Source organism: Scyliorhinus canicula, chromosome 7 (assembly GCF_902713615.1).
Source record: "Scyliorhinus canicula chromosome 7, sScyCan1.1, whole genome shotgun sequence".
Classification (NCBI taxonomy): Eukaryota; Metazoa; Chordata; class Chondrichthyes; order Carcharhiniformes; family Scyliorhinidae; genus Scyliorhinus; species Scyliorhinus canicula.
The window spans coordinates 200,910,560-200,936,011 of record NC_052152.1 but is presented as its reverse complement, the minus strand read 5'-3'; the positions used below and the strand labels follow the sequence as shown (position 1 = coordinate 200,936,011).

Here is a 25,452-nt window from a genome sequence, read left to right as displayed (position 1 = left end):
GGAGAATGTGCAAACTCCACACGGACAGTGACCCAGAGCCGGGATCGAACCTGGGACCTCAGCGCCATGAGGCAACAGGGCTAACCCACTGCGCCACCGTGCTGCCAACCCCAGGCTTTTAAGCCTTAAATTGCCAAATGTTTATAATCCAATGTATCTAAAATCCTACTTTTGTCACAGTTCCCAATGAACCAGCAATATAAACAGATAGCTTAGTTTTTCCAGAGCATTTTAACACTTAAATATTTCTTATGATTAAACACAACTTGTACTCTATAAGATATATATCATTTTACATTTTAAACATGCAAACGTAAACATGAGTATAATCCATTTCAGTCTTTCCTTTCCACCGTCAAATGTTTCAGTCTCACACTTCACAGTTGTGATAAAGCATCGGCAATCACACTTTCTCTTCCTGCCACATGTAGAATTTTTAATTTCAACGGTTGTAACAATAAACTCCTATCTGAACAGTCTTGCATTTTGATTTTTAAACTTGTCCAAAAACCTTATTGGATTATGGTCTGTACATACTATTGTCTCCGATGAATTGTTACCAACATAAATGTCAAGATGTTGTAACGCCAAAACCGAACTCAATGTTTTCTTCTCGATGGTCGAATTATTTTTTGATAAATATTTAGGGCGCGATTCTCCGCTCCCCGCGCCGGGTGGGAGAATCGCGGGAGGGCCGGGCGACTCATTTCACGCCCCTCGTGATTCTCCCAACCCCCGCTCAGAAGAATCGCAGCTCGCTGTTTTTCACGGCGACTGGCGATTCTCCGGCCCGGATGGGCCGAGCGGCCTGCCGTTCGCGACCATTTCACAACGGTGGCAACCACACCTGGTCACTGCCGTCGTGAACATGGGCGCCAAAGGCCCGTTTGAAGCTTGTGGGGGGCGGAGAGGGGAGTGAGCACCAAGGCCGTGCTCAGGAGGGGACTGGCCTGATTGTCGGGCCGGTGTCTCAAAGCGACGCACTCTTTCCCCTCCACCGCCCCGCAAGATCAAGCCGCCACTTCCTGCGGGGCAGCGGAGGGGAAGATGGCCACCGCGCATGTGCGGGTTTGAGCCGTCAGCCGTCGTGACGTCAGCCGCGCATGCGCGGGTTGGAGCCGGTCAACCTGCGCATGCGCGGCTGACGTCACACAGGCGCCGCCGTCGCGTCATTCTCGGCCGCCGGGAATAACGGAGCGCCTCTCCTAGCCCCCCGGGTGGGGGTGAATACGGTGAGAGGAGCGGCCTCCGAGGCTGTCGCGAAACTCGGCTGAGTTCATGACGGCCGTCCCGATTTTTCTCGGGTGCGGAGAATTCTGCCCTTAGTTTCCGAGAAAAATAACCGATAGGTCTTTCGATTCTTTCGCCGTCTTCCTGCATCAGTACAGCACCAACGCCCACATCACTCACATCAATTGCAATCTTAAATGATTTGGCACAATGAGGTGCCATCAAGATTGGTGTGGTCATTAACAAAGTGCCTCCTGACATTCTTTTTTGAAGTAAGAAGGCTTTATTTCTTCACTATCTTTTACATATCGTCAAATTAAAACACATTGGTGTACATCTGCCTAAACCTTGCTGCAGGGACAATCTTAGTAGTGCAGCCAATTGTCAAATACATCTAGTTGATAAAGTAACTGATTAGGAATGGATTTCTTTTCCTTTTAAAACATTTCCAGCAGAAAACAAATGTGGAGAGTGACAAGTGAATGGCGCTGTATTTTAATTGTTAAATTCCTCACTACACTTAAGTGATCATCAGCGAGAAACAGTAGATGTTAAGGCGGGAACAAATATGTCCTAAATATGTCCTTTTCATTCAACACAAAAATGTTCAACACCCTGGTAATAAAGCAACATTTCAGTGACACAGGAGTAAATCTCTGTCCCCTCTTTCTCAAATAGATGAAGGTGGGTGTTTAACAAGATAATGCAAACTTTAAATCTCAATTAAGTGTTATAAACTCACAAGAAAATTATTTTTTTTAAATACAAGTAAAAAGTAGATATGTTTACCATCCAACCTTTTACATAGCTGATGTGACATTGTCCTTTGCATGAATAATGCAGCACAGATTCAAGGCAGGACTGATGCACTGGGGCTGGTTTAGCACAGGGATAAAGAGCCGGCTTTTAAAGCAGACCAAGGCAGGCCAGCAGCGCGGGTTCAATTCCCGTACCAGCCTCCCTGAACAGGCGACGGAATGTGGCGACTAGGGGCTTTTCACAGTAACTTCATTTGAAGCCTACTTGTGACAATCAGCGATTTTCCTTTCCTTTCCAAGTTTTAAGCTTTTTGTTTATAGAGGTTGCACCCACAGGCGTCACAGAATAATTTAAAAGAATTAAACGAGCGTGGCTGTGACCTGCTATCCCAGGAAACAAGTTAAAATGGTAATCATCAAGGTAGCTGATATTATTTAAAAGTTCTTGTGGCAATCAGCAGCTGCTCGATTACTGCAGCCGAATGCTCAGACCCCTGCCCGAGTGAGCAAAATACATAAGTATAAAAGACAAGTTTCAGAAGGGACGAACTTGTTCTTTCACAAATGCATATAAAATGAGTAGTAACGGACATTGTTGAGCCATGGCTGTGGCCTGATACAACGTAATATCAATTTTCATGGCTTACATTAGGTGTAGCAACTTTTTACTCAAGTGTTTGCATCGAAATCCCAAAAGGTAGTGGCTAGTTGTCAAAACCACTGTACTTTGCAAATTCTGTGCCGGTTTGCAAGTAACTAGCGTCAGCTAGTAATTTAGGAATATTGCTCTTGAAACTATCACAGGCCAAACTCTTACCTGCAGGGCATGTAAAACAAATAAACAGCAAAGTCCTGACGTTTTCAGGAACTCCAAGCGCCTGAATATGGCTGCAAGAAGGAATGATTGTATTCAGGATCATCAGGACACAAGTCCACAAATAATGTGGCAACACTTCCAAGATGTAGACAATTAGCATTCACATTTCATCATTTAGACCGTAGTCCTCCTCCGGATAATCTCCCACTCTTACGGACTGTGGCTTTACAAATGCACCGTACTTGTACTGACACTGAAAATACCTCTATCCGTTCACACTGCCATCATATTTCATCATATTTCAGTCCAATCTAGAATCCTGGTAAAAAATCTGTTTGACCCACATACATTATTGTGCCACGTTTAGTTGGCTGGCCCGAGATTAGAACGTCACATCTTGCACCAACTAGAATGGCATCAGCCAAAGCCTTTTCTTCTTGTACCCTCTGCTCAAGTTCAATCTCATTCTTTGCTTTCTGTTCCTCATTATACAAGCCCAGTTTACTGCGTTTCAGGAACAAACGCATCAATTCTGTTCTCTTATCATAGGCTTCATTGGATATTTCATATTTTATAACTTTAGGCACATCCTCAAACTCTCCAATCTTCACTCCACTTTGGTCTATCACATGTATTCGGCAGCAGTCATCAATCGGATAGGAACCCAGCAATACATCATCTTGGTTTAGCAAGCCAATTAATTTGTCATCTGGACTGAAGAGTTGCAGATCCATGCAGGAGGCTGGAGAGCCCACAATCAGCTCCAATTTGCATTTCAGCTCGGACACGGTGACGCCGTGGTTGAATCTTTTCTTCGACCCAAAGGACGACAGCGAATTGCTGATTCGCACCTCGACCGCCGGTGCTGACACCACTCGGTATGATCCATCCTGGCCACAGGGCCCGGCCCTCACCACGCTCCCACCTCTGACTAGCGGTTGGCGATTCCTCAGCTCCGGGGCCGTTGGTTTGAATCTTGGGGCCGTCACCTCCTGACACCCACTGAATGTTCTGGTGTTTTTTCAATTCAGTCAGTGGTGTAATGACACTGTTGGAATTTGGCACCAATTTCCAGTAGAAACCACTCATGCTCAGAAATCTCAGAATTTCTTTCCTCGTTGATGGTATTGGAAACTCTCTAATAGCTTCCGTTTTCACATTCCGTGGGGCCACCTCACCATGTCCAAATATATGGCCTAAGAATGTGACGTGAGCTTTCGCCAATTCGTTTTTAGCCAAATTTACCACCAATTCAGCTTCATGTAGTCGATCGAATAATTCTCTTAAAATATTCCAAATGCTCCTTCCACGTTTGACGGAACATCACAAACCCGTTAAAGGACACTGCATAGTTGTTTAGTCCAGAAATGACCATGGTTAATCTTTGCAATGTTGCTGGCGCATTCATCATTCCAAATGGCATGACTTTAAACTGATACAGGTCATTTGGTGTCACAAAAACCGAAACTTCCTTCCCCTGTCCGATAAAGATACTTGCCAATATCCTTTAAGTAAGTCCAGTTTGATAATAACATTTTCTTGTCCCACCTTTTCAACACTGTCTTCCAAACAAGGAATAGGATCCGAATCTGATTTTATAACTGTGTTGACTTTTCTATAGTCCACACACAATCGTTGTGTTCCATCCAGTTTTGGTACCGTGACAATCGGTGAGTTTCCATCGCTGCAACTCACTTGGATGGCATCATCCTGAAGCATGCTGTCAATCTCCTTTAGTACCTGTGCTAACGTTAGTGGATTGAGCCTGTCTGGATGTTGTTTTATGAGAGTAGCATTTCTTACATCTGCATCATGCATAATTACTTTCGTACTTCCCAATTTATTCCCACAAACACGTGACTGTAATAACTCTTTTAGGTCATTTTAATTTTCCTCTGGAAGGTAACTCTATAATTTAACCCAATTTTTTAACACTTCCTCATTAACCAATTTAATTTGAGGAATGTCAAATTTGAGATCATCTGGATTTCTCTCTTCACCCTGAGCTACAACAGCTAACACATCCTCTTTCTTTCCTTCTCTATCAAAATACTGTTTGAGCATATTAAATGATGCACTCTGAGTTTTCCTTCCGTCTAGTGTTCTTATCAAATAATTTATCCCACTCCATTTCCTTTCAATTTTACAAGGCCCACTAAATCTTGCTTTTAATGGTTCACCTACCATTGGTAACAATACTAGCACTTTCTCCCCACTAACAAAACTATGATTTTTTTTGATTTCTTATCTGCCTTTTTATCACATGTTGAGACAAGTTTAAATATTTCCTAGCCAACTCACCAGCCCTAGTTAATCTCTCCCTAAAGTTTGACACAGTCCAACAAAGTAGTCTCCAAACAATGACACATCAAACTTCTCTTTGATCAATTTAAGTGGTCCTCTCTCCTCATGACCAAAAATTAATTCAAATGGACTCAAATTTAGTTGATTCATTAGGTGCATCACGAATTGCAAATAGTACAAATGGAATTAATTCCTCCTAATCCTCTGGGTAATCCTGACTTTAGGTCCTCAACATGGTCGAGTTTGATGCCATCTTTCTAATATCCCTTGTGATTCTGGATGGTAGGCCGTTGAGTTAAATTGCTTTATTCCTAAGCTATCCATAACTTCCTTGAATAACTTCAACATAAAATTAGATCCCTGATCTGATTGAATTTCTTTGGTAGTCAATATCTAGTAAAAGATTTGATTAACTCCTCTACAACCCACTGAAATATAATGTTTCTTAATAGAATTGCCTCCGGAAAGCTCCAAAGATGTGCAGGCTAGGTGGGTTGGTCACGCTAAATTGCCCCTTAATTGGAAAAAATTAATTGGGTACTCTAAATTTATTTTAAAAAACAGTCCTGGAATTCTTTTGGTAAAGTGCAAGTTATACTTCACCTGTGATAACAAGGAAGAATAGATTCTTCAAATAGGAGGACAAGGCTATCCAGCCCCTCGAGCCCATGTCTAAGCTCAATTAGATCAAGGCACTTTTATTTCCTGCTTGTAATAATAATAATAATAATTGCCTATTGTCACAAGTAGGCTTCAATAAAGTTACTGTGAAAAGCCCCTAGTTGCCACATTCCGGCGCCTGTTCGGGGAGGCTGGAACGGGAATTGAACCCGTGCTGCTGGCCTTGTTCTGCATTACAAGCCAGCTGTTTAGCCCACTGTGCTTGTTTTCTGTGACCTGTAAATACCCTACCCAACAGAAACCTTCCAGTCTCAGTTTTGACAGCGTCAATTGAACCCCCCCCCCCCCATCTCACATAAACATCTTTTTTGGAGGATGGGGGAAGAAAAAGGTTCCATAGTTCCAACAATCTTTACGACCGTATACAGTTATCTACTATCTTGCTCAGTTACTAACCTCTGCGATCTTCTGTAATATTTCTTGTTCTTTCTCCTTCAATGCACCTTCTAATTTCTTCTTTTCTGCAAGCGCAATCTGTTCCACGTCATCCAGCTCAGCCTGTTTGATGCCAAAGGAAGGGTTAGGTTATAACAACTACCCGTGATTTGTAGCTGCATTGCTTCTGGAACTTTCCATCCAAAGCCATGCTTAAGCAACACCAAACTCCTTGAGGACAGCAAGCGTAGAATTGAACGCTGAACCTCTCCTCATCTTGCATTACAGCGCCGCTTTTAAGCTTGGGCTACCACAGGCTAGAGCTGCAATGTAGCAGGCGTCTGAATCGTTTCACAGGGACATGAATAACTCCTCCTACCTGGTGCTCTTCCGGGAGTTTCCCAATTTCTCTCTGCAGCTCCGCAATTCTCAAAGAGTAAACGGGAAAGTCTTTGTCTCTGAACTCCTTCAGCATGTCAATTTCTGCCTGCGCATTTTGAATGCTGGTGTTAACTTCTTCCAGTTGACGATGCAACTCTTGGAAAGTAAAAATATTTACAGCAGACTTGTTCAGTACTCCATTTTGTTAAAATAAAAACAAATTACAGCAAAAATAAAAGTTCTGTAAACACTCAGCAGGACTGAAAGCATCTGCGCAGAGAGAGAGTTAACTTTTCCAATCTAATATGACTCTTCAGAGCCCCGAAGAATCATAACTGACTTGAAATTTCACAGGATTGTTACAGAGCAGGAGGCCACCATTTGGCCCATCAAGTCTGCACCAGCTGTCCGAATGAGCAATTTACTTCATGCCACTCTCCGCCCTTTCCCCCATCGCGCTGTATATTGTCCCATTTAAACTAACAGTCTAACCACCCAATTCTCTTCCCAGAGCCTCAATTGAGCCTGCCTCCACCACACACTCATCAACACATTCCAAATCTTGCGTGAAAAAGGTTTTTCCTCATATCACTTTTGCTTCTTTTACAAATTTATTTATTTCCGTACCCCCTCATTCGCGATCATTTCACGATGGGAACAATTTCTCCCTGTTCTGTCCAGCCTCTCGACTTTTTTCTATCAAATCCTCTTTGAGCTTTCTTTTCTCCAAGGAAAACAGTCACAACTTCTCCAATTTATCTTTCATCACTGAAGATAGCCTTCCCACTGGCTGGTGAGAAAGCAAGGCCTTTCTCCTTGCTGATTATTCCAGACTCAAACTTTATCCTTCCCCCACCCCTCAAATTCCACTGTGCCCCCCCCACTGCACAATCATAGAGTGAAGTAGTAAAGGCTTAACTTTTGCCCTGCCTCACTCCTGAACTGCAGACTAATTCAGCTAGCTGCCAATAGAAACTAGCAGCCCTCTTATTGGTGTAGCTATGACAGCTACATTGCCAACTTTTCTGGGACTCTTGCTGCACTCAAAATGAGTGGAAGCTACTTTAACATTACAGGTGTAAGTGTTTCTTGGAGGTAACCATTGTTGCCCCATAAAACAAACTAAGCAGGTTTGCAAGAAATACAATTCTGTAAGTGACCTTAATAACGACCTTATCGGACTCCCCAGTTAGTGACCTCAGCCCACATTCTGAATCCCTTGGTTATTCCTGTGATTCAACCCCTTAGTAGTTGAATTTTATTTCATTGCAACACTAAAGTCAAAATGAATACAAAACCCAAAGACCAAATAGGCAAAAATGTTATGATGAACATACAGATTTTAAATGATATGCCACTACTACGAAGGCCCTTGAAGGGCAATTCTACTGACTGTTTCAGCATGGTACTGGGCTTAGCAACTCTTCGAAGCCAGTTTCCTGAAGTAGGTGCCCAGAATTCCATTATAATCAAGAACCTTTTACATCCTTACAGATTTTTCAGAAGCACAGGCATGGCTGGTTTCCCTTCTCTACCAACAGGAACTGATGCAAATTGCACTGCACATACTTACAAAAGGAATACATTCACAATATACAAATGGTTCGTCACTGACCTCCGTATTTTTGCCCCACTATATCCTCAGTCTCTTTGAGGTCGTTTTTTGCTGCTTCAATCTCTTGTCGCTTCCATTCGCTTACACTAGAAATTCCTTTCTTACATACAAAATGAGGGAGGAAATTGAAAGAGCAATATCAGACTTGAGAAAACGAGTCCAATTTATGCACACTCATGTTTGCTCCATTCTGTTCAGTTTCTTGTTGTAAAATATGCTGGTACAAAGTAACCATAGCTCTCATTCTGCAACATGCTGAAAAGGGCAATATACCAAAGTTAATACTGGGACTGTGCATTTTTCTGCTTGGTACTAGCAAGTCAGCTGATTCTCCTTGCTTGGGAGCCTTGCATGCCAACACTAGCTGTTTAACTAAACAGTTATTGGGATATTACGTTCACATCAATTTTGTACACCAGTTTCTATGGAAATCCCTCAGATCGATTAAAATCGGTTTGCTTCTTTTATTTTCCCAGCTCTTTAAAATTACACGTGTTGTGGTTCTTTTGAGTGCTCACATTTTCTAGTCATAGCCATGATCTACATCTGCTTCTATTCTCTTGCCAGTCTCTCACTGAAGGCCCACAAGAAAGCAAACTAGCCTTTGTTAATCGCACTCTTCAATGAGACGCAATAGAATGGTTAGGTTTGACTGACCTTTCACATTCCACACTGGTTCTGTAAATGACAGCAAGTAATTGCAAAGGTACACAGACAGGCTATAAGTGAATGGGGAAATCTATGACAGTTCAATTGGAAGGAAGAAGTAGGTCATCCACTTACAGGATTTAGAGTCACAGTTGAGAAAAGCGGTCAGATGGATATCATATGGCACACAAGTCAGTCACATACCCTAAACTTGCTGTACTGAACCAGTAGGTTTCTGGATTCTTTCATGGCGACTTCATCCATGTCTTTCATTTCCTTTGCCAGTTTCATGTTCATGTCCAGGAGGTTCTTGCTATATTCCTTGCACTCATCCATTTGCTTCTTCTTTGCTGTTATCAGATACTATGAAGCAGTATGGTTAAAAATGGGACTTTCAAACTACAACTTTATGCTCAGCCGAAGAGTTGAAATCTTAAAAAGTGATAAGCTGCAGTGGGTTTATAAACTAGGTTCTCCCCCCCCCCACTTTATGTCCTTTACACAGATTTACCCCTTGTGAATTCCAATGCATGTATATCTGCAAAGCATTAGAAGAACCATGTGCATTCCTTAAGTGTTATTATTTATTTTGCCTCTATCCTGTATGATTCAAGCTATGTTGCACTATCAACCACGATCACTGATGCAAGCTGCTTGCAGACCCCTACCAATGCTTTCCCATAACCAGATGCTCCGAGATGCGCAAAAGAAGTCCAGAAATGACTCGCCTGTTAAATGCCCCTTCGTCATTGTGTGGAATTGTTTGCCATGGCAGGGAGATTTCCTCAGTGTAGGTAAGGCACCGTGTCATAGCGTATACTTCAAAGAGAATGACACCTGGATAAGCAGTGATTTGCTCAGAGTGATTTTATGCAGATTTTAGAATTCTACTGGAAAAGGAATAACTTGTGTTCACATAACACCTCATGTTTCTCAGAATCATTTTAAAGAACGTTGAGAAGTATTGTGCAGAGTGGCGATGAGTTACATGGAAAGAAATAATATTTTTTCAGGATTTTGCAGAGTTCTAGGACTCTGAATACTACAACAGCAACTTGAACACAGTGAACTCCTACAACGCTAAAGCAGTGAAGTATTTTAGGTGAACTTGCTATCTGGTGTGCTAACATTAGCACACAGAGAATCCTGATGGTTGAACAGAGGGCGATATGGAAATGTCCCAGCTGCAATGAGGAGTCCGGGCCTCCTTATCTGATGCTCAGTGTTAAGTGTTCTTTTTGATTTCCCTTTGTCGACACAGTAGCACAGTGGTTAGCACTGCTGCTTTCCAGCACCCGGTTCCAGGTTCAATTCCCGATTTGGGTCACTGCCTGTGCGGAGTCTGCACGTTCTCTCCGTGTCTGTGTGGGTTTCCTCCGGGTGCTCTAGTTTCCTCCCACAAGTCCCGAAAGACATGCTTGTTAGGTGATTTGGACATTCTGAATCCTCCCTCGGTGTACCCGAACAGGTGCCGGAGTGTTGTGACTAGGGGATTTTCACTAACTTCATTGCAGTGTCAATGTAGCCTACTTGTGACACTAATAAACATTATTATTTATTTTATTTTATTTTTGGTACATGCACCCAAAATCGGAATGTGCCATTAAGCAGTGGACTCAAACTGAAGCAGCCTGCTCATCAGGACAATGTATTCCAGGCTTTTTATTTTGGAGGAGAAAACAGACTGGTCGGCGCCGAGTGAGTCTTAAGAACCAGCTTTGGAGGAAATTGGTTGGATTGGCTGGCTGGCGACCTGGCCAGGGACAGTGTTCTGCCTAACAACAGCCAGTCATTGGTTCCTGGGTGATGCTTCTGAGAGAGCTGGGCAGAAGTGATCAGACCTTATAAGGGAAAGGAACTCTCTCATGCTGAATAAAGACCTGCTTTATTGTTCTAAAACCAGCGGGTGTGCCTGGCACAACTGTACTATATATTTTATACGATCTTGAATCTACAGGGAAATTAATCAGCCTTACCAGAGAAAACCATCGCAAGCCTAGAAGGAAGTAGTACTGCAAACAAAAGCTTGAGACTCCTGAAAGACTTGAACTGCAAGCCATCCTGGTGCAGCAGAGATCTTTTATCCTTTTATTTTATTATTTTCTTCCCTCTCCACCATCCTTTCCCTCTGTGTTGTCTGTACGTGTACAGAGTGGTATGAATTGGAAAGGGGTACTGGGTAGCCAGTTTAATTATATTACTGTTAAACAATAAAATGTTATTTGTGTTAATTTTACAAACTTGGTGACTGCAGTTTATTGGGTTCAGCCAACGTCCTCAGGTATTTAAAAATAGCATCTAATTTTACATGTGTTGCGACTCCAGTGGGGCTGGAATTGACCACGCACTAGCCCAGGCGGTTGTGACAGGCTGTGAGAATGCACATCATTAATCAATGTGTTGAGCTGTCTTTTTTCCCAGCATGAATATTTTTCATTTTTTACAGGAAATGGTTGCTTTGATCTCTCAAAATTATGGAATTGAAATGACTCAACTCGCATTCATGGATCAGCTGCTGTTTTGTATTTTGGAAGTACTGAAATGTAATGTTCCAGGCTGGGGAGATAAAATTGTATGTCTCTGCTTCCCTTACTGCATCAGGCTGAAGGCAGTAGTCGTACTTTAAGCAGGAGCATGTATACCCCTGTAAGCCAGCTAGAGGGGAGTTGGCGATGGGCAGCACTCTGGTACAAGAGGTAAACAGGGAAAGCCATTGTAATAATCTATATTTTTGTCACAAGTAGGTTTACATTAACACTGCAATGAAGTTACTGTGAAAATCCCCTAGTCGCCACATTCCGGCGCCTGTTCGGGCACAAGAGGGAGAGTTCAGAATGTCCCATTCACCAACAGCACATCTTTCGGGACTTGTGGGAGGAAACCGGAGCACCCGGAGGAAACCCACGCAGACACAGGGAGAATGTGCAGACTCTGCACAGGCAGTGCGGAGCCAGGAATTGAACCTGGGACCCTGGTGCTGAGAAGTATCAGTGCTAACCACTGTGCTACTGTGCCGTTGTATAGGTAAGACGAACGATGCTGCAGTAAAAGGATCAGACTGCTGGATCAAGTTGGAGATTTTATCTTTTTATTCAAGTAGCACGGAGATAATGTATCAGGTAGATAATGATAATAATCGCTTATTGTCACAAGTAGGCTTCAATGAAGTTACTGTGAAAAGCCCCTAGATGGTGTAGAGTAGTGGAGACAGGGCCTCCTATTTTAGAGAAACAGATGCTTGTGGCTTATGTGAGGAACTTCAGGAGATGTCAATGTGTCTTGTGGTCTCCCTTTAAAAAAAGCATACTACAAGAGAGACAGGTGGCACTGTACTGAGGAAACAAGATCACAAACAATAAAGTATGAAGGGATAACACAATTCTGACAAATACTGTAGCAGCAAAAAATGTTTTCTTTTATTTCAGTAAGTCAAAAATAAAGACCTTTCCTGATAATGCCAGCATGTCCTCAAGACAGTGCCCACTCAGACCATGTGGAATCAGTAGCAGCAAGTTTTAACAGGAACAAATTGCTCCTGAATTGAATCTGGTATTATTAAGGGGAAATCTTAAGTGAAAAATATCTTTGGCATTCATCAGTGTGAAATTTACATGGTTAGAAACCTCTTCAGGTGCTGATGCCAGAACGGCCAAGGAGTACAGGTGTGCTGTAAAAGATGAGAAACGTTTCTTCCGCAATGGACAGATTTCTTGAGCACGTACGAGTAAAGCAGAGGAAAATCTTTTAAGATTTATTTACAAGGATAGACCCTTTCTCATATAGCTAACTGATGTATTTGCAAGAACTCGCTGTGCAGCGAAAGCACATATTGGAACACAGCCCACTGAGCACCCTCTCCTTTCAGCAGAATAAATCATATTCATAAAACAGTTCTTGCTCATACAGCTCAATAGATTTGATGTGGAATGTACATAAGGGCAAGTAGTATTGATAGAAAGTTAATGTACGTTCAAAATTTAAGACTATCAGAATTTTATGCCATGGGTGTATATTGAAAACAGTTGGGAATATTGCACTCTTTAATTAATTTACAAAGGGAGAAGTTCCTTCTAGTTCAGTGAATCTCTATGAAGCAGGTAAGTCACACAGCGTAACATCAAACCAGAGACTTTCCGAAATATTTGATGCTGATTGGTGTCAGTACATTTTTTTAAGGCAAAAATAATAGGCAGCAATGCAGTTCTGCACACTGGTCAGTGACCCTAGATGGTAATGCAGGTGTGTGAATGGTAGGCGAAGACAGCAACAGGCTGACTGATCTGCTTCAGGGTGGAGTATCTTCTCAAGCCTAATAATTCATGTGCAGACACGCACACATGTATTAGGAGGAAACATGCCAAGCAAAAAATATCCAAAATTTTCTTTCACGGTCTAAGGATTCAGGGTAAACCATTTCGGCCAGATATTGTAATTGAAAATACAGAAAAATGTGTCATTTGAAACATGGAAGTCTGGCAATATCTGGTCTGAGAGGATACAGGGAAAGATCCCACAAAAGGTTAACAGCAGCTGCAAAGAGCAGAATTACAAAATGCAGATTCTTGCTCACAAGCAGGCTTAGCAAAAACACAGGATCCTTGTGGTAAGCTAAAACAATGGCTCACACCTTCATTGAAAGTAACTATCTCAGGAAGCATCTGGAAAAGCATGGATGAGAGTTTCAATTGAATTAAGTGACGAATGTTTAAAACAGGCAGGTCTTTCAAGTCATAACCAAGTTAAATTTTAGCATACAGCTAAAAGCAAAGTTTCACACCTTAATTGAAATAAACTCTCTTAGTAAACAGCTGGAAAGGATGGATGATGCTCAGTCGAATTTGGTGTCAATTCTAAGTGTAAATTTCTACTAACATCAAGTCAATTAAAAGAAAATTGGAGACGACCTGTCTACAAGAAACATAATTTAAAGTCAAAATCAAAGGCAAAGTTATGAGCTGGGGACAATTGGAAAATTAAACGATTCGAAATCACAGAAATAAAAGTAACACCTATTGAAACCAAAGCATTTTTTAATCAGATCTGAGAGGTGACGTTATGCCCAAAATGAATAATTAGTTGTGTTAAAATGTTTACATCAAAGGTACTGTTTAACTATCAAAGTGAAACAAGCTCAATTACAATAAAGTCGTTCAAACTTAATAACTCTTCGAAAGAGAATATAAACCCGAAGAAAGGGGACAGCCAGCAGAGCCAGCTCTCACAGCTCAGTACATGGGAAGGATAGGACATAGCAACCGAGTTCACCAGCAAATACATCTCAAGAAGACCAGATTTTAAAGGAGATTGATTGTCAAGGTGGGCCTGAAGGTCCCTTCAACCAACAGGAAGGATCCAGAAGCAAGATCTTTTTACATTTCTGTTAAGAAAGTGTTTACAGCTTTAAAAAAAAATAATAAAATAACTTAAAAGTTTTAACCTGAAACAGTGGTATTAGCCTACTTTATTTACTTAACAACGCAGGACCCAGGACATTGATGCTACTAAGGGGTAAGTAGGTAAAATTATTCGGTGAAGGTATGGGTTATACCAGGGGATAACTTGAAAATATAGTTTGACCTGAATAGCACCCACCGAAGCCTGCATCGGAGTCAGGGGGTGAGAATCCCTGTTCACCATTTAGAATATCGACCCTTTTTTGGTATAGGGGGAATTCTAAGAATAGTGGTGAGTTTTAACTTCAATATAAGGAGACATTTCTTCACACAAAGAATGGCGAGTCTGTGCAATTCTTTCCCACAGGAAGTAGTTGATGCTAAAACTTTGAATATATTCAAGAGATGGCCAGATATAGCACTTGGGGAGAATGGGATCAAAGGCTATGGGGAGAAAGCAGGATTAGGCTATTGAGTTGGATGTTCAGCCATGATCGTGATGAATGGCGGAGCAGGCTCGAAGGGCCAAAAGGCCTCCCCTGCTCCTATCTTCTATTTATCTATGTACATCCATCATACACTTTTAATACCAGGTCTCTACATTGCAACAGTAACAGCATTATTAATAATTACCTTAAGTATAGCTAATTTTTTTTGCAATTCAGTATAACAAGGATCATCTTCCCTGATAAGCATTCTTTTCTGCCACTGGTGATCGCATCTGCTTGAAGAGGGCTGATCTGTATTAGGCCGGAACATACCTAAAATAGACCAAGGTCTTGAGGTTATCCCGTAGGATGCTCACTTAAGCTTGCTATTGTACTGCAAATATAAACATGTCAATATTACCTTTAAAATAGTTGAATTACATACAAATGAGCTAAATGATCAAATGTTTCTGCATTGTGGTACAACAAGCACAAAATTGATTGAATATGCAATTCAGCAGGAAACATGGGGCATCACAGATTTTAAAACATTGAAGCACTTACCATGCAATGCAGCTGGTTACCAGAGGCCTAACATAAGTCAATGACACCAAGAGAGTGAAATAATCGTTGTAAATTACTGCTGCCACAAGATATGTTTTTAAAATAAATTTAGAGTACCCAATTATTTTCTTTTGTCCAATTCAGCGACAATTCAGCCTGGCCAATCCACCTACCCTGCACATCTTTAGATTGTGGGGGTGAAACCACGCAGACACGGGGAGAATGTGCAAACTCCACACGGACAATGACCCGGGGTCGGGATTGAAACCGGGTCCTTGGCGGCGTGAGGCAGCAGTGCTAACCACTGTGCCACCGTGCTGCCTTTACCCCAAGATATATTAATGCATAAATAATATCTTCTGCTGCTTGCTGGTGGTAAATAATAATTTTTTGGGATCACATGGTTGCTACGGTTTGCAAAGAGCCTTTCAAGGATAAACGGGGCAAGTCCAACCAGTGAAATAATTGGGCAGGACTAAAGGTGGTGAGATATAAATCTGCCAGACTATTTTTCTGTGTGCATCTTTTTCTCTATAAAATACTTTGAATATAATTACTTACTGAATGAGAGGATATGGTTGGAGCATGAGCAGCAGCAGCAACAGAGCCATCAATCAAGATGGGATTCTAAAGTTCAAAGCCAAGCCTTAACTGACATTTACACTCATGACGAGGAAACAAATGTCGGCTGGTCTTATTATAAATTTGCAGTTTGATCTCCACAGTTCATGATCCAAGTAGATACACTGGTGCAATGCTTTGGAGGCGTAGCTGTTAGTATCTTAGATGAATCAGTCTGGAACTCAGAAGACTGTGGGTTTAAGTCCTAAGAAAGAGTCTTGAGCAGGAAATCCAAGTCAGGGATTCCTGTCTTTCGGATAAACCAATTTGCCCTCTTATGTAAAAGATCCCATGTAACGATTTCAAAGGAGAGCGGGGAGGTTATCCTCAGCGCCCTGGCTAACGTTTATCCCTCAACTAACATCTGAATTACGAAATTGCTGTTTTGTGAGAAGCTGGTTTGTGTGCAAATTGGTTACAACGTGACAACCTTGACAATACTTCAAATGGACTTGCTTGGCTGCCAACTCTTTGCGGCGTCTAAATACACACAATCTACTCTATAAAATATTATTCTTTCTTTTTGAGGCATTAATCTATACAGCTGATCTGCAGACAACCGAATGCTAACGTTTACATGGCATTGTTCCAAGGAGAATGGCCTGGCAAACATCCCTTCCTCAACCAACATTATAAAAAATGATTCATAACTCATTGTATGTCAATAGGGACTTTGGATTGGCAGCGGAAATCTCACCTTGGAGTTAAAAGGTGTAGAATTCAAACCTGCTCCTGATAGTCCGTGCCAGTGGACATCAGGATTCCAACTCTGACCTGGAGGTTGACTTCCAGCACCATACTACTGTCTGGTGTATGTGGGAATCCGCAATATTCTCCAACCGTACATGATTGACCACCGCACTGGATTGTTTACATTGCGGCCTGTCAGTCTGTTAACCAGCCACGACTACTGGCATTTAAAGTCCCAACGTGCTTTAGCAGGAACAGTAAACAAAATCTGCCAGATAAGGAGGTCACTGCAGATGACCAAAGGTTTGGCCATAGGTATGGTTTGAAGGAATACCTTAAAATGAAGAGCGGGCGGTAGAGATATTTAGGGAGGGACCTCCAGCGCTTTGGGCTCGAGCAGCCAAAAGCATGGCCACCTATGGTGGAGTGATTAAAATTAGGGATGTGCAAAGGTCCTGAATTAGAGGAGTGCAGAGAGCTCAGAGGGATTAACATCGTATGAGGCCAGGGCAGGCTTGGCCAACAGGCGGCCCGTGAGTTGGATGTGGTCCTTGAAACCATTTTGTAAGGCCCCAAGAGCGGGTTTTCAAAATGCCAGTCAAACAGATAAGTTGGGGTGGAAGATTTTGTAAGGAGCTGTTCCTTCAATCATGGGCCGTTCCTCTCCTGTGCTTGCTGCTGATAATGTAGGAGTGAACCAGTCGCTGATTAGAGCAGCAATTATCAGTGATATTTCCACCTGCACGCAGTACTCGAGTTGTGGCCTAACCAGCGTTTCATACAGCTGTAATTAGCTCTGTCTGAAAGTAAAAACATGAAAAGACACAGACTAGGATTGTCAAAAAAAAAATTAAAACGGGGAACAGAGTTCATGGTCCGAAGTTGTTGAATTCCATGTCCAGTCCAGAAGACTGGAATGTGCCTCATCAGAAGATTAGGTGCTGTTCCTGGATGTTGCTCTGAGCATCGGTGGAACACCATCAGAGAAAAAATGTGGACGTGAGAGCAAGGTGCCAAAATAAAATGACAAGCGACTCGAAGCTCAGGGTCATGTTTGTGGACTGAGCAGAGGTGTTCCGCAAAGTTCTCACCCAATCTGCATTTGGTCGCCCCAATGTAAAGGAGACTGCATTGCGAGCAGTAAATACAGCACTAAACTAAAAGTTGCACAGTAAATAGCTGCTTCACCTGCAAGGAGGGAAACGCAGCGGTCTGCAGGTTTGACTGAAGCAAGACCCCTCTCCCCAGCATACTCCTGGCAAACGTCCAAGCGATTGAAAACAAGCTGGATGAACTTAACGCCAGACTTACCTCTCAGAGGGAAGTAAGAGACATGGCTCACCCCCACCTCACCGGACTGTGCCATACAACCTGAAGGCTTCTCTATTCACCGGGCGGACCGCACGGCATCTTCAGGCAAAGCGAAGGGTGGAGGGGTTTGCCTCCTCATCAACTCCTCCTGGTGCTTGGATGTGGTGACCCTGGCGACCCCAGACCTGGAATACTTGACCGTAAAGTGCCGCCCATACTATCTTCCACGTGATTCACTTCAGCCATTATCACAGCGGTCTACATCCCACCCCAGGCAGAAGTGTGGAAGGCGCTGGATGAACTGTACACAGTCATAAACAACTATGAAACAGAACATCCAGAGGCCTTGTTCATTGTGGCCGGAGACTTCAACAAAGCCAACCTCAAGAGTGTACTGCCAAAATTCCACCAGCACATCTCCTGTCCCACCAGGGGCGACAACACTCTTGACCACTGCTACTCAAAAATCAAGGGCGCCTACCGTTCCATCCCCCAACCGCACTTTGGGAAATCAGACCATAAGACTGTGCTCCTTCTCCCGGCTTACAAGCAGAAACTCAAGCGGGAGAATCCAGCTAAGAAGGTTGTGCAGTGCTGGTCCGAGGAGACAGAAGAGCTCTTACGTGACTGCTTAGAGACAGTGGATTGGTCCATATTTAAGAACTCAGCGACTAACTTAAATGAGTATGCCACCACCGTCACAGACTTCATCAGCAAATGTGTGGACGACTGCGTGCCAAAGAAAGCAGTACGTACGTTCCCCAACCGGAAACCATGGCTCAACCGCGAGATTGACTCCCTACTAAAGGACAGATCTGAGGCGTTCAAGGCAGACGACCCTGTCCTATACAAGAAATCCAGGTACGACCTCCGCAAAGCCATCCGAGACGCCAAGAGAGAATATCAAACTAAGCTAGAGTCACAGACTCTCGGCGGTTGTGGCAAGGACTAAACAACATAACAGGCTACAAAGCGAAGCCGAGCAGTATCTCTGGCAGCAACGCACCCCTCCCCGATGAACTTAATGCTCGGTTTGAGCAGGTAACCAACAATCCGCTGTCGAGTGCGCCAGCAGCCCATAATTCACCCATACCCACCATTACAGTTTCCGAAGTCAGATCGGCCTTCCTGAAAGTGAACCCACGGAAGGCGATGGGCCCGGACGGGATCCCTGGTCGTGCACTCAGAGCCTGCGCATACCAGCTGGCAGAGGTATTCACAGACATCTTTAACCTATCCCTACTCCACTCCGAGGTCCCCACCTGCTTCAAGAAGACCACCATCATACCGGTACCAAAGAAGAACCAGGCAACATGCCTCAATGACTACCGCCCGGTGGCCCTGACGTCAGTTGTAATGAAGTACTTCGAGAGGCTGATCATGAAGCGCATCACCTCCATACTCCCGGAACGCCTTGACCCACTTCAATTCGCATACCGTCGCAACCGGTCCACATCAGATGCCATTTCCCTGGCCCTACACTCATCCCTAGAGCATCTCGAAAACAAGGACTCCTACATTAGACTCCTATTTATTGACTACAGCTCCGCCTTCAACACCATAATCCCAGCCAAGCTCATATCAAAGCTCCAAAACCTAGGACTTGGCTCTCCACTCTGCAACTGGATCCTTGACTTTCTGACCAACAGACCACAGTCAGTAAGAATGAACACCAACACCTCCTCCACAATAGTCCTCAATACCGGTGCCCCGCAAGGCTGCGTACTTAGCCCCCTACTCTACTCCCTGTACACACACAACTGCGTGGCAAAACTTGGTTCCAACTCCATCTACAAGTTTGCTGACGATACGACCATAGTGGGCCGGACCTCGAATAACGACGAGTCAGACTACAGGAGGGAGATAGAGAACCTAGTGGAGTGGTGTAACGACAACAATCTCTCCCTCAATGCCAGCAAAACTAAAGAGCTGGTCATCGACTTCAGGAAGCAAAGTACTGTACACACCCCTGTCAGCATCAACGGAGCCGAGGTGGAGATGGTGAGAGGTTTCAAATTCCTAGGGGTGCACATCACCAAAAATCTATCCTGGTCCACTCACGTCGACGCTATCACCAAGAAAGCACAACAGCGCCTATACTTCCTCAGGAAACTAAGGAAATTCGGCATGTCCACATTAACCCTTACCAACTTTTACAGATGCACTATATAAAGCATCCTATCGGGCTGCATCACAGCCTGGTATGGCAACTGCTCGGCCCAGGACCGCAAGGAACTTCAGAGAGTCGTGAATACCGCCCAGTCCATCACACGAACCTGCCTCCCATCCATTGATTCCATCTACACCTCCCGCTGCCGGGGGAAAGCGGGCAGCATAATCAAGGATCCCTCCCACCCGGCTTACTCACTTTTCCAACTTCTTTCATCGGGCAGGAGATTCAGAAGTCTGAGAACACGCACGAACAGACTCAAAAACAGCTTCTTCCCCACTGTCACCAGACTCCTAAATGACCCTCTTATTGACTGACCTCATTAACACTACATCCTGTATGCTTCAACCGATGCCAATGCTTATGCAGTTACATTGTATATCTTGTGTTGCCCTATTATGTATTCTCATGTATTTTCTTGAATTGTTTAATTCCCTTTTCTTCCATGTACTGAATGATCTGTTGAGCTGCTTGCAGAAAAATACTTTTCACTGTACCTCGGTACATGTGACAATAAACAAATCCAATCCAATCCAAGGAGCACTTGGGGTCTTGGTTTGTGAGGAGAGGGCAGGTGCTACACCTGTGATTGCAAGAGACGATTGTGGGAAGGGGCCAACAAGGCATTGGGGTGATCGGGGAGTAGATCAGGGCATCGTGGAAGAAACACGCCTTTGGAATGCTGAAGCCGGGGGGGGGGGGGAGGATGTGTTTGGTAGTGGCAACATACTGGAGTTGGCAGAAATGGCAGAGAATAATCCTTTGAATACAGAATCTGGTGGGGTGGAAAGTGAGGACAAAGGTTACAGACTCCCAACAACCTCTGGGTGATAAAGTTTCTCCTCGACTCCCTTCTTAACCTTCTACCTCTTAACTTAAATTTATGCCCCCTGTTTATGGATCCCTCTACTAATGGAAAAAGTGCATTTTATCCACCTCTCTAAGCCCCTCAATGTTGTACACCTCAACATGTTACAGTTATTGGAGGGAAGGGAACGGGTTAGAGCAGAAGCGTGGGAAATGGGTCAGTCACAGTTGAGGGCCCTGTCAATCAGTGTGGGGTTGGAGGGTGGGGGTAATTCTCAGTTGAGGAAAAAGGAACACATGTGGAAGGTAGCATCATCAGCACAGATCTGACAGAGACCAAAATATCTGAAAGAATACCGTCAGACTTCTGTTGGGTGGCACGATGTGCTGATTTTTCCCTGTCTTTCTTCACAATTGTCCAGTGATTTCCTAAAGCTTCCGGCGACCACTTGATGGGTGGGAGTGAAGAAGTTTGTGCACTGCGACTCCTGCCATGTCTGTCTGTTCTCTCCCACTGACTATAATCCTAAACAAAAGCAGATGAATTTAAAAATTATCCAGTATCACATTGGCTCAATCCAATCGGAGTTAAACGGTTCAAACCTCTTACCTGAACTTGGGTGCATAACCTAGACAGGCACGAGATCATAAAAGTGCTGCATTATTGGAGGAGAGGCGACAGATGGGAATTGATCATTTCAGGCTCAGCTTGCCTGTTCAGTTGGCTATTAAAGTGAAATGTCGGATTTCCTCTATATGTGCTTGCTCATACATGAAATGTAACTGGTATTCCATGGAGGAATATTGTGCATGCCATTTATTGACACAAAACATAATAAAAAGTAGTTTACATAGACCTCATACCCTATTTTGTATTGCACAATCTAACTTGGACATGTACAAGGACAGCAAAGTGTAGAATTGATCCGAGAATGGGAACTGCAATGGGGGACGACAGAAGAGCTAATTATGCCTCTAACTCAAATCTCAAATGGGTACAGCTGTCTTACCAATTACGCCTATTCAGAATGTGAAACGCAATGTCAGCACGCAAACACAAACATTAGTGCAGTATCTATAACATCCCAAAGCATTTTCGCAAAGGACAGCGTAGGAGCTATCTCTGGTGTCTCGGACAATATTTATCCCTCAACAAACATCCCAAATCCAAACATACATTATCTGGTGCTCATCACATTTTCATTTATGTACAAATCGACTGTCGTGTTTCTTACATTAGAACAGTGATTGCCTTTCAAAAGTAAGGAATTGGGATTTAAAGCACTTTGGAACATGTTGCGATTATAAAAGGCGCTGTATAAAGGAAAGTTTTTCTTCTTTCAGATTTGGAGCTTTACTCACTATTTAGATCCCAGTTTCAATAATAGGAGAAAGTAGTTTGAATGTCAAGTTCCATGTAGGTTTTCAAATGGTTGAGAATGCTGTCGCACCAGACAAGATGTGGTCAGCGAAAGCACAAGGTGTTATGAGCTGCTGGTAGTCACACATTAAGTCATCAAATGGATGGTAAAAATAGGAAACAGCTTCTGGGATGTTTAATTGAAACTAGCTATCTATTTCTCTTTAGTAGAACTAATGGGTATTGCTGCACCCAGTCTTTCAGAGCCTCGATGTGACGTTTTTGTTTTAATTATGTAGAGTGATGTAAAATATGTCAACAAATTACCACATTCTTACTCCTGATACTTACTACCATATCAAATTCCTTTTCCAAGGATTTCACAATACAGGTATTGCTTTCTGTCATTGTCGCCATCTTGGCCCAAAGGTCCTGTGGATAATAAAACAAACGATAAAATATATATTAGACAATATTGCAGGTTTATAGACTTGAGTCCTTCACTGTCACCAGGGTTGTCCCTGCTGCAGGCCCACCGTCGATGACAGCAACACTGCTAGTACCACGACCACTTGTATTTATGTAGCAATAATCGTTAAATTTGCAAAGGCACTTCACATGATTAAATAAAGGATGACACTGAGCTACATAAAAAGATATAAGTTGCGATGACCAAAAGTTTGTTCCAAGAGTTGATTTTATACATTACAACACCATGGCCTAGAGTGCGGTTAGTTCCAGCCCCTCTTGACCCGGAGTCGCAACATAAGCCAATTATCCGATAATTCTTATAAAGTTTGTGATCTTTGGCCCTACTGCCCCAATGACTTGCAGGCACCAGATTCATAAGTAAAAGACAAAAACTGCTTATTTATAACAAGAAAATAGTCAAAACGTGTAATAATTAAACTAGAATAACGGCATGCTAATATATAACTTTCCCCTTTTACCGTCTCACCCTCTACCCCAACACACACACACACACACAAGACAGATGTACACAAAGGAAGGGAAAGAGGTAAAATGATAGGGGATTAAAGTATGGAAGATTGTTGTTGCTGATGTTGAAGTCGTTGTAGTCGGCTATCTTTCCCGGACGCAGTGTTGAAAACCACCAGTTGGATTGGATCTTCTGGCATGTGCATTCAGTCAGAACTCTCAATTATCAGTTTCACTGAGGTAGGATTAGAGTTCTCCAATTATCAGATTTTGAAAGGAGGTTTTCAAATACCCCAGCCTGCCTGGTGCTGGTCTAGATCTTCCTGCAGCCATAACTGGCTGTGGAGAGAGAGAAAGGCCTTTTCTTCAGAACCTTAGAGGTCATCAGGAGAGAGAGAGAGAGAAATGAAAAGTGCATCTCTCCAAGCCTCTTAATCAAAAGCTGAACTTCACTCTACAAAACGGAGCCCGCCTGAGATTGACAGAACATTTCGGAACACTGACAGCAATCATCATCAAGAGCCAGTCAAGTCCTGGAAAATCAAAGTACCGATTGGCTGCCAGCCAAGTCCATCAAAATATGTCAACACTGGGCAAGACCAAATAGCACTGGTACTGGGGGTGTCCTGAGGTCAGATCAAAATAGCACATCCGCGGGGATGGGGGGGGGGGGCGATTTCAGTAATCGTCCAGATACAAAATTAATAACAGCCATGATAACAACAACAAAAATACAGAATAGGAAGAAAAATCAGGTTTAAATGGGAGGACCGGGATCACGTACATCGAGGGTGTTTGATGTCAAGTGTACCGTGCACGGCGTGTTGACCTGCTCACTGCTGCCTCATCCGGCCGGAAGACTGCTGCACACAGCGCACGTTTCCTTCTCATTTAAAAGGCGGCAGTGCCCACCATTCTCAATATAAATGCCGGTAGCGGCTGTTGGGCACTTCTCCTGCGATCAGGACCACTGCGGGAATGCCACGACCAATCGCTCCGCGACCTGCCTGGCACCCGCTGGCGACCTGCCCGCAGATCACATGCCGCACTTTGAAAAACCCTTTGGTTTAACCAGCGTTTTACACAGCTGGTTGGGCTGAATGACCTCCTTCTGTGCCATATGGCTCATGTTGGCTGCAGAGCAATGGAAGCAGAAAGAGGGGGGGGGGGGGTGGGGGGGACAAAATGCATTTATTAAACATAAATTACAAATTGCCCCGCTCAGCAGCTCTTCGCCCATTGCGGTGCACCCTCCCCTGTGCTGCACCCTCTGCTCCTGCCTGCAGGGAGGCTTGGTGTTGCCGGTTGCTATGGAAACCGCAGCCCACGCCTGGGGCCTAGGAGCAGAACCTTCCACTCCAAGCCCAAACGAAAGAGTCCAGTTTGTCCGGCCCCCTCGGCCGATGGCAGCGGAAGGGCCCGGCCCCCGGCTAAAGGCCTGACAGAGCTCCGACCCCGGATCACTCACTCACCGCCGCCTCCGATGCCCGGCCTCCGACAATCGCCTCCGAGGCCCGCCCTCCGCCGCCCGCTCACTGCGCAGACTCGCTTGCCGGCCGCCGGCACGATTGTTACGCATGCGCATGTCCGTCATGCCCGGTCCCGCGCGCGTGCGCGTGCGCGCTGCCCACTGGTCACCTCAACCTGTGACTGCAGTGGTGTCACTGAGGGTGGGCAGCTCTGCTCACTGCCAATAGTTCAGGAGAATGGGAGGCTGTGTGCTCGAGGTAGATAAAGTAGTATATAAAGAGGGTTTACGAAAGTCAGTGTAGACCAAATGTTCCCTCCTTCCCAATCTAGAACGAGAGGTCACGGATATCGGTTGAGAGGCGGTCGACTTAAAACTGAGATGAGGAGGAACTACTCCTCGCAGCGTGGTGAATATATAGAACCCACTGCCCCATAGTGCGGTGGAGTCTGAATCATCAAATCTTTTCAAAAAGGAAATATGATGTGGCGATGCCAGCATTGGACTGGGGTGAGCACTGTAAGAAGTCTTACAACACCACTTTAAAGTCCGACAGGTTTGTTTCCAATCACTAGCTGTCGGAGCACCACTCCTTCCTCAGGTGAATGAAGAGGTAGGTTCCAGAAACAGAAGAAGGAGATAGATGGGCACGGTAGCACAGTGGTTAGCACCGTTGCTTCACATCGGCAGGGTCTCAGGTTCGATTCGTGGCTTGGGTCACTGTGCGGAGACTGCATGTTCTCCCCGTGTCTGCATGGGTTTCCTCCGGGTGCTCTAGTTTCCTCCCACAAATCCCGAACAACGCGCTGTTAGGTAATTTGGACATTCCGATTTCTCCTGTTTATCTGGGGCTTTTCACAGTAACCTCATTGCAGTGTTATTATTTCTGATT

The 25,452-nt window shown here is 44.0% G+C and overlaps 1 protein-coding gene and 1 pseudogene across 6 annotated transcripts in view; both read right to left on the bottom strand.

Moving 5' to 3' along the window:
* c7h20orf96 (chromosome 7 C20orf96 homolog) overlaps positions 1 to 24,653 on the bottom strand; it is a 41,948-nt gene extending 17,295 nt beyond the window's left edge. For 5 of the 6 annotated variants that reach the window (XM_038803704.1, XM_038803706.1, XM_038803707.1 and 2 more), the window contains exons 1-8: positions 24,565 to 24,653; positions 22,505 to 22,585; positions 21,151 to 21,319; positions 14,836 to 14,963; positions 9,014 to 9,172; positions 8,162 to 8,261; positions 6,545 to 6,702; positions 6,187 to 6,288 (exon numbers count right to left, since the gene is read on the bottom strand). In XM_038803704.1, coding sequence (XP_038659632.1) covers positions 6,187 to 6,288; positions 6,545 to 6,702; positions 8,162 to 8,261; positions 9,014 to 9,172; positions 14,836 to 14,963; positions 21,151 to 21,319; positions 22,505 to 22,570 — 882 coding nt within the window. In that variant the 5' untranslated portion in view covers positions 22,571 to 22,585; positions 24,565 to 24,653. Of the gene's footprint in view, positions 1 to 6,186; positions 6,289 to 6,544; positions 6,703 to 8,161; positions 8,262 to 9,013; positions 9,173 to 14,835; positions 14,964 to 21,150; positions 21,320 to 22,504; positions 22,586 to 23,876; positions 24,184 to 24,564 lie in introns of those variants that run through there. The other variant, XM_038803705.1, reaches the window with a different exon arrangement.
* LOC119969708 lies at positions 2,210 to 5,791 on the bottom strand (annotated as a pseudogene).
* Positions 24,654 to 25,452: the final 799 nt, after the last annotated feature.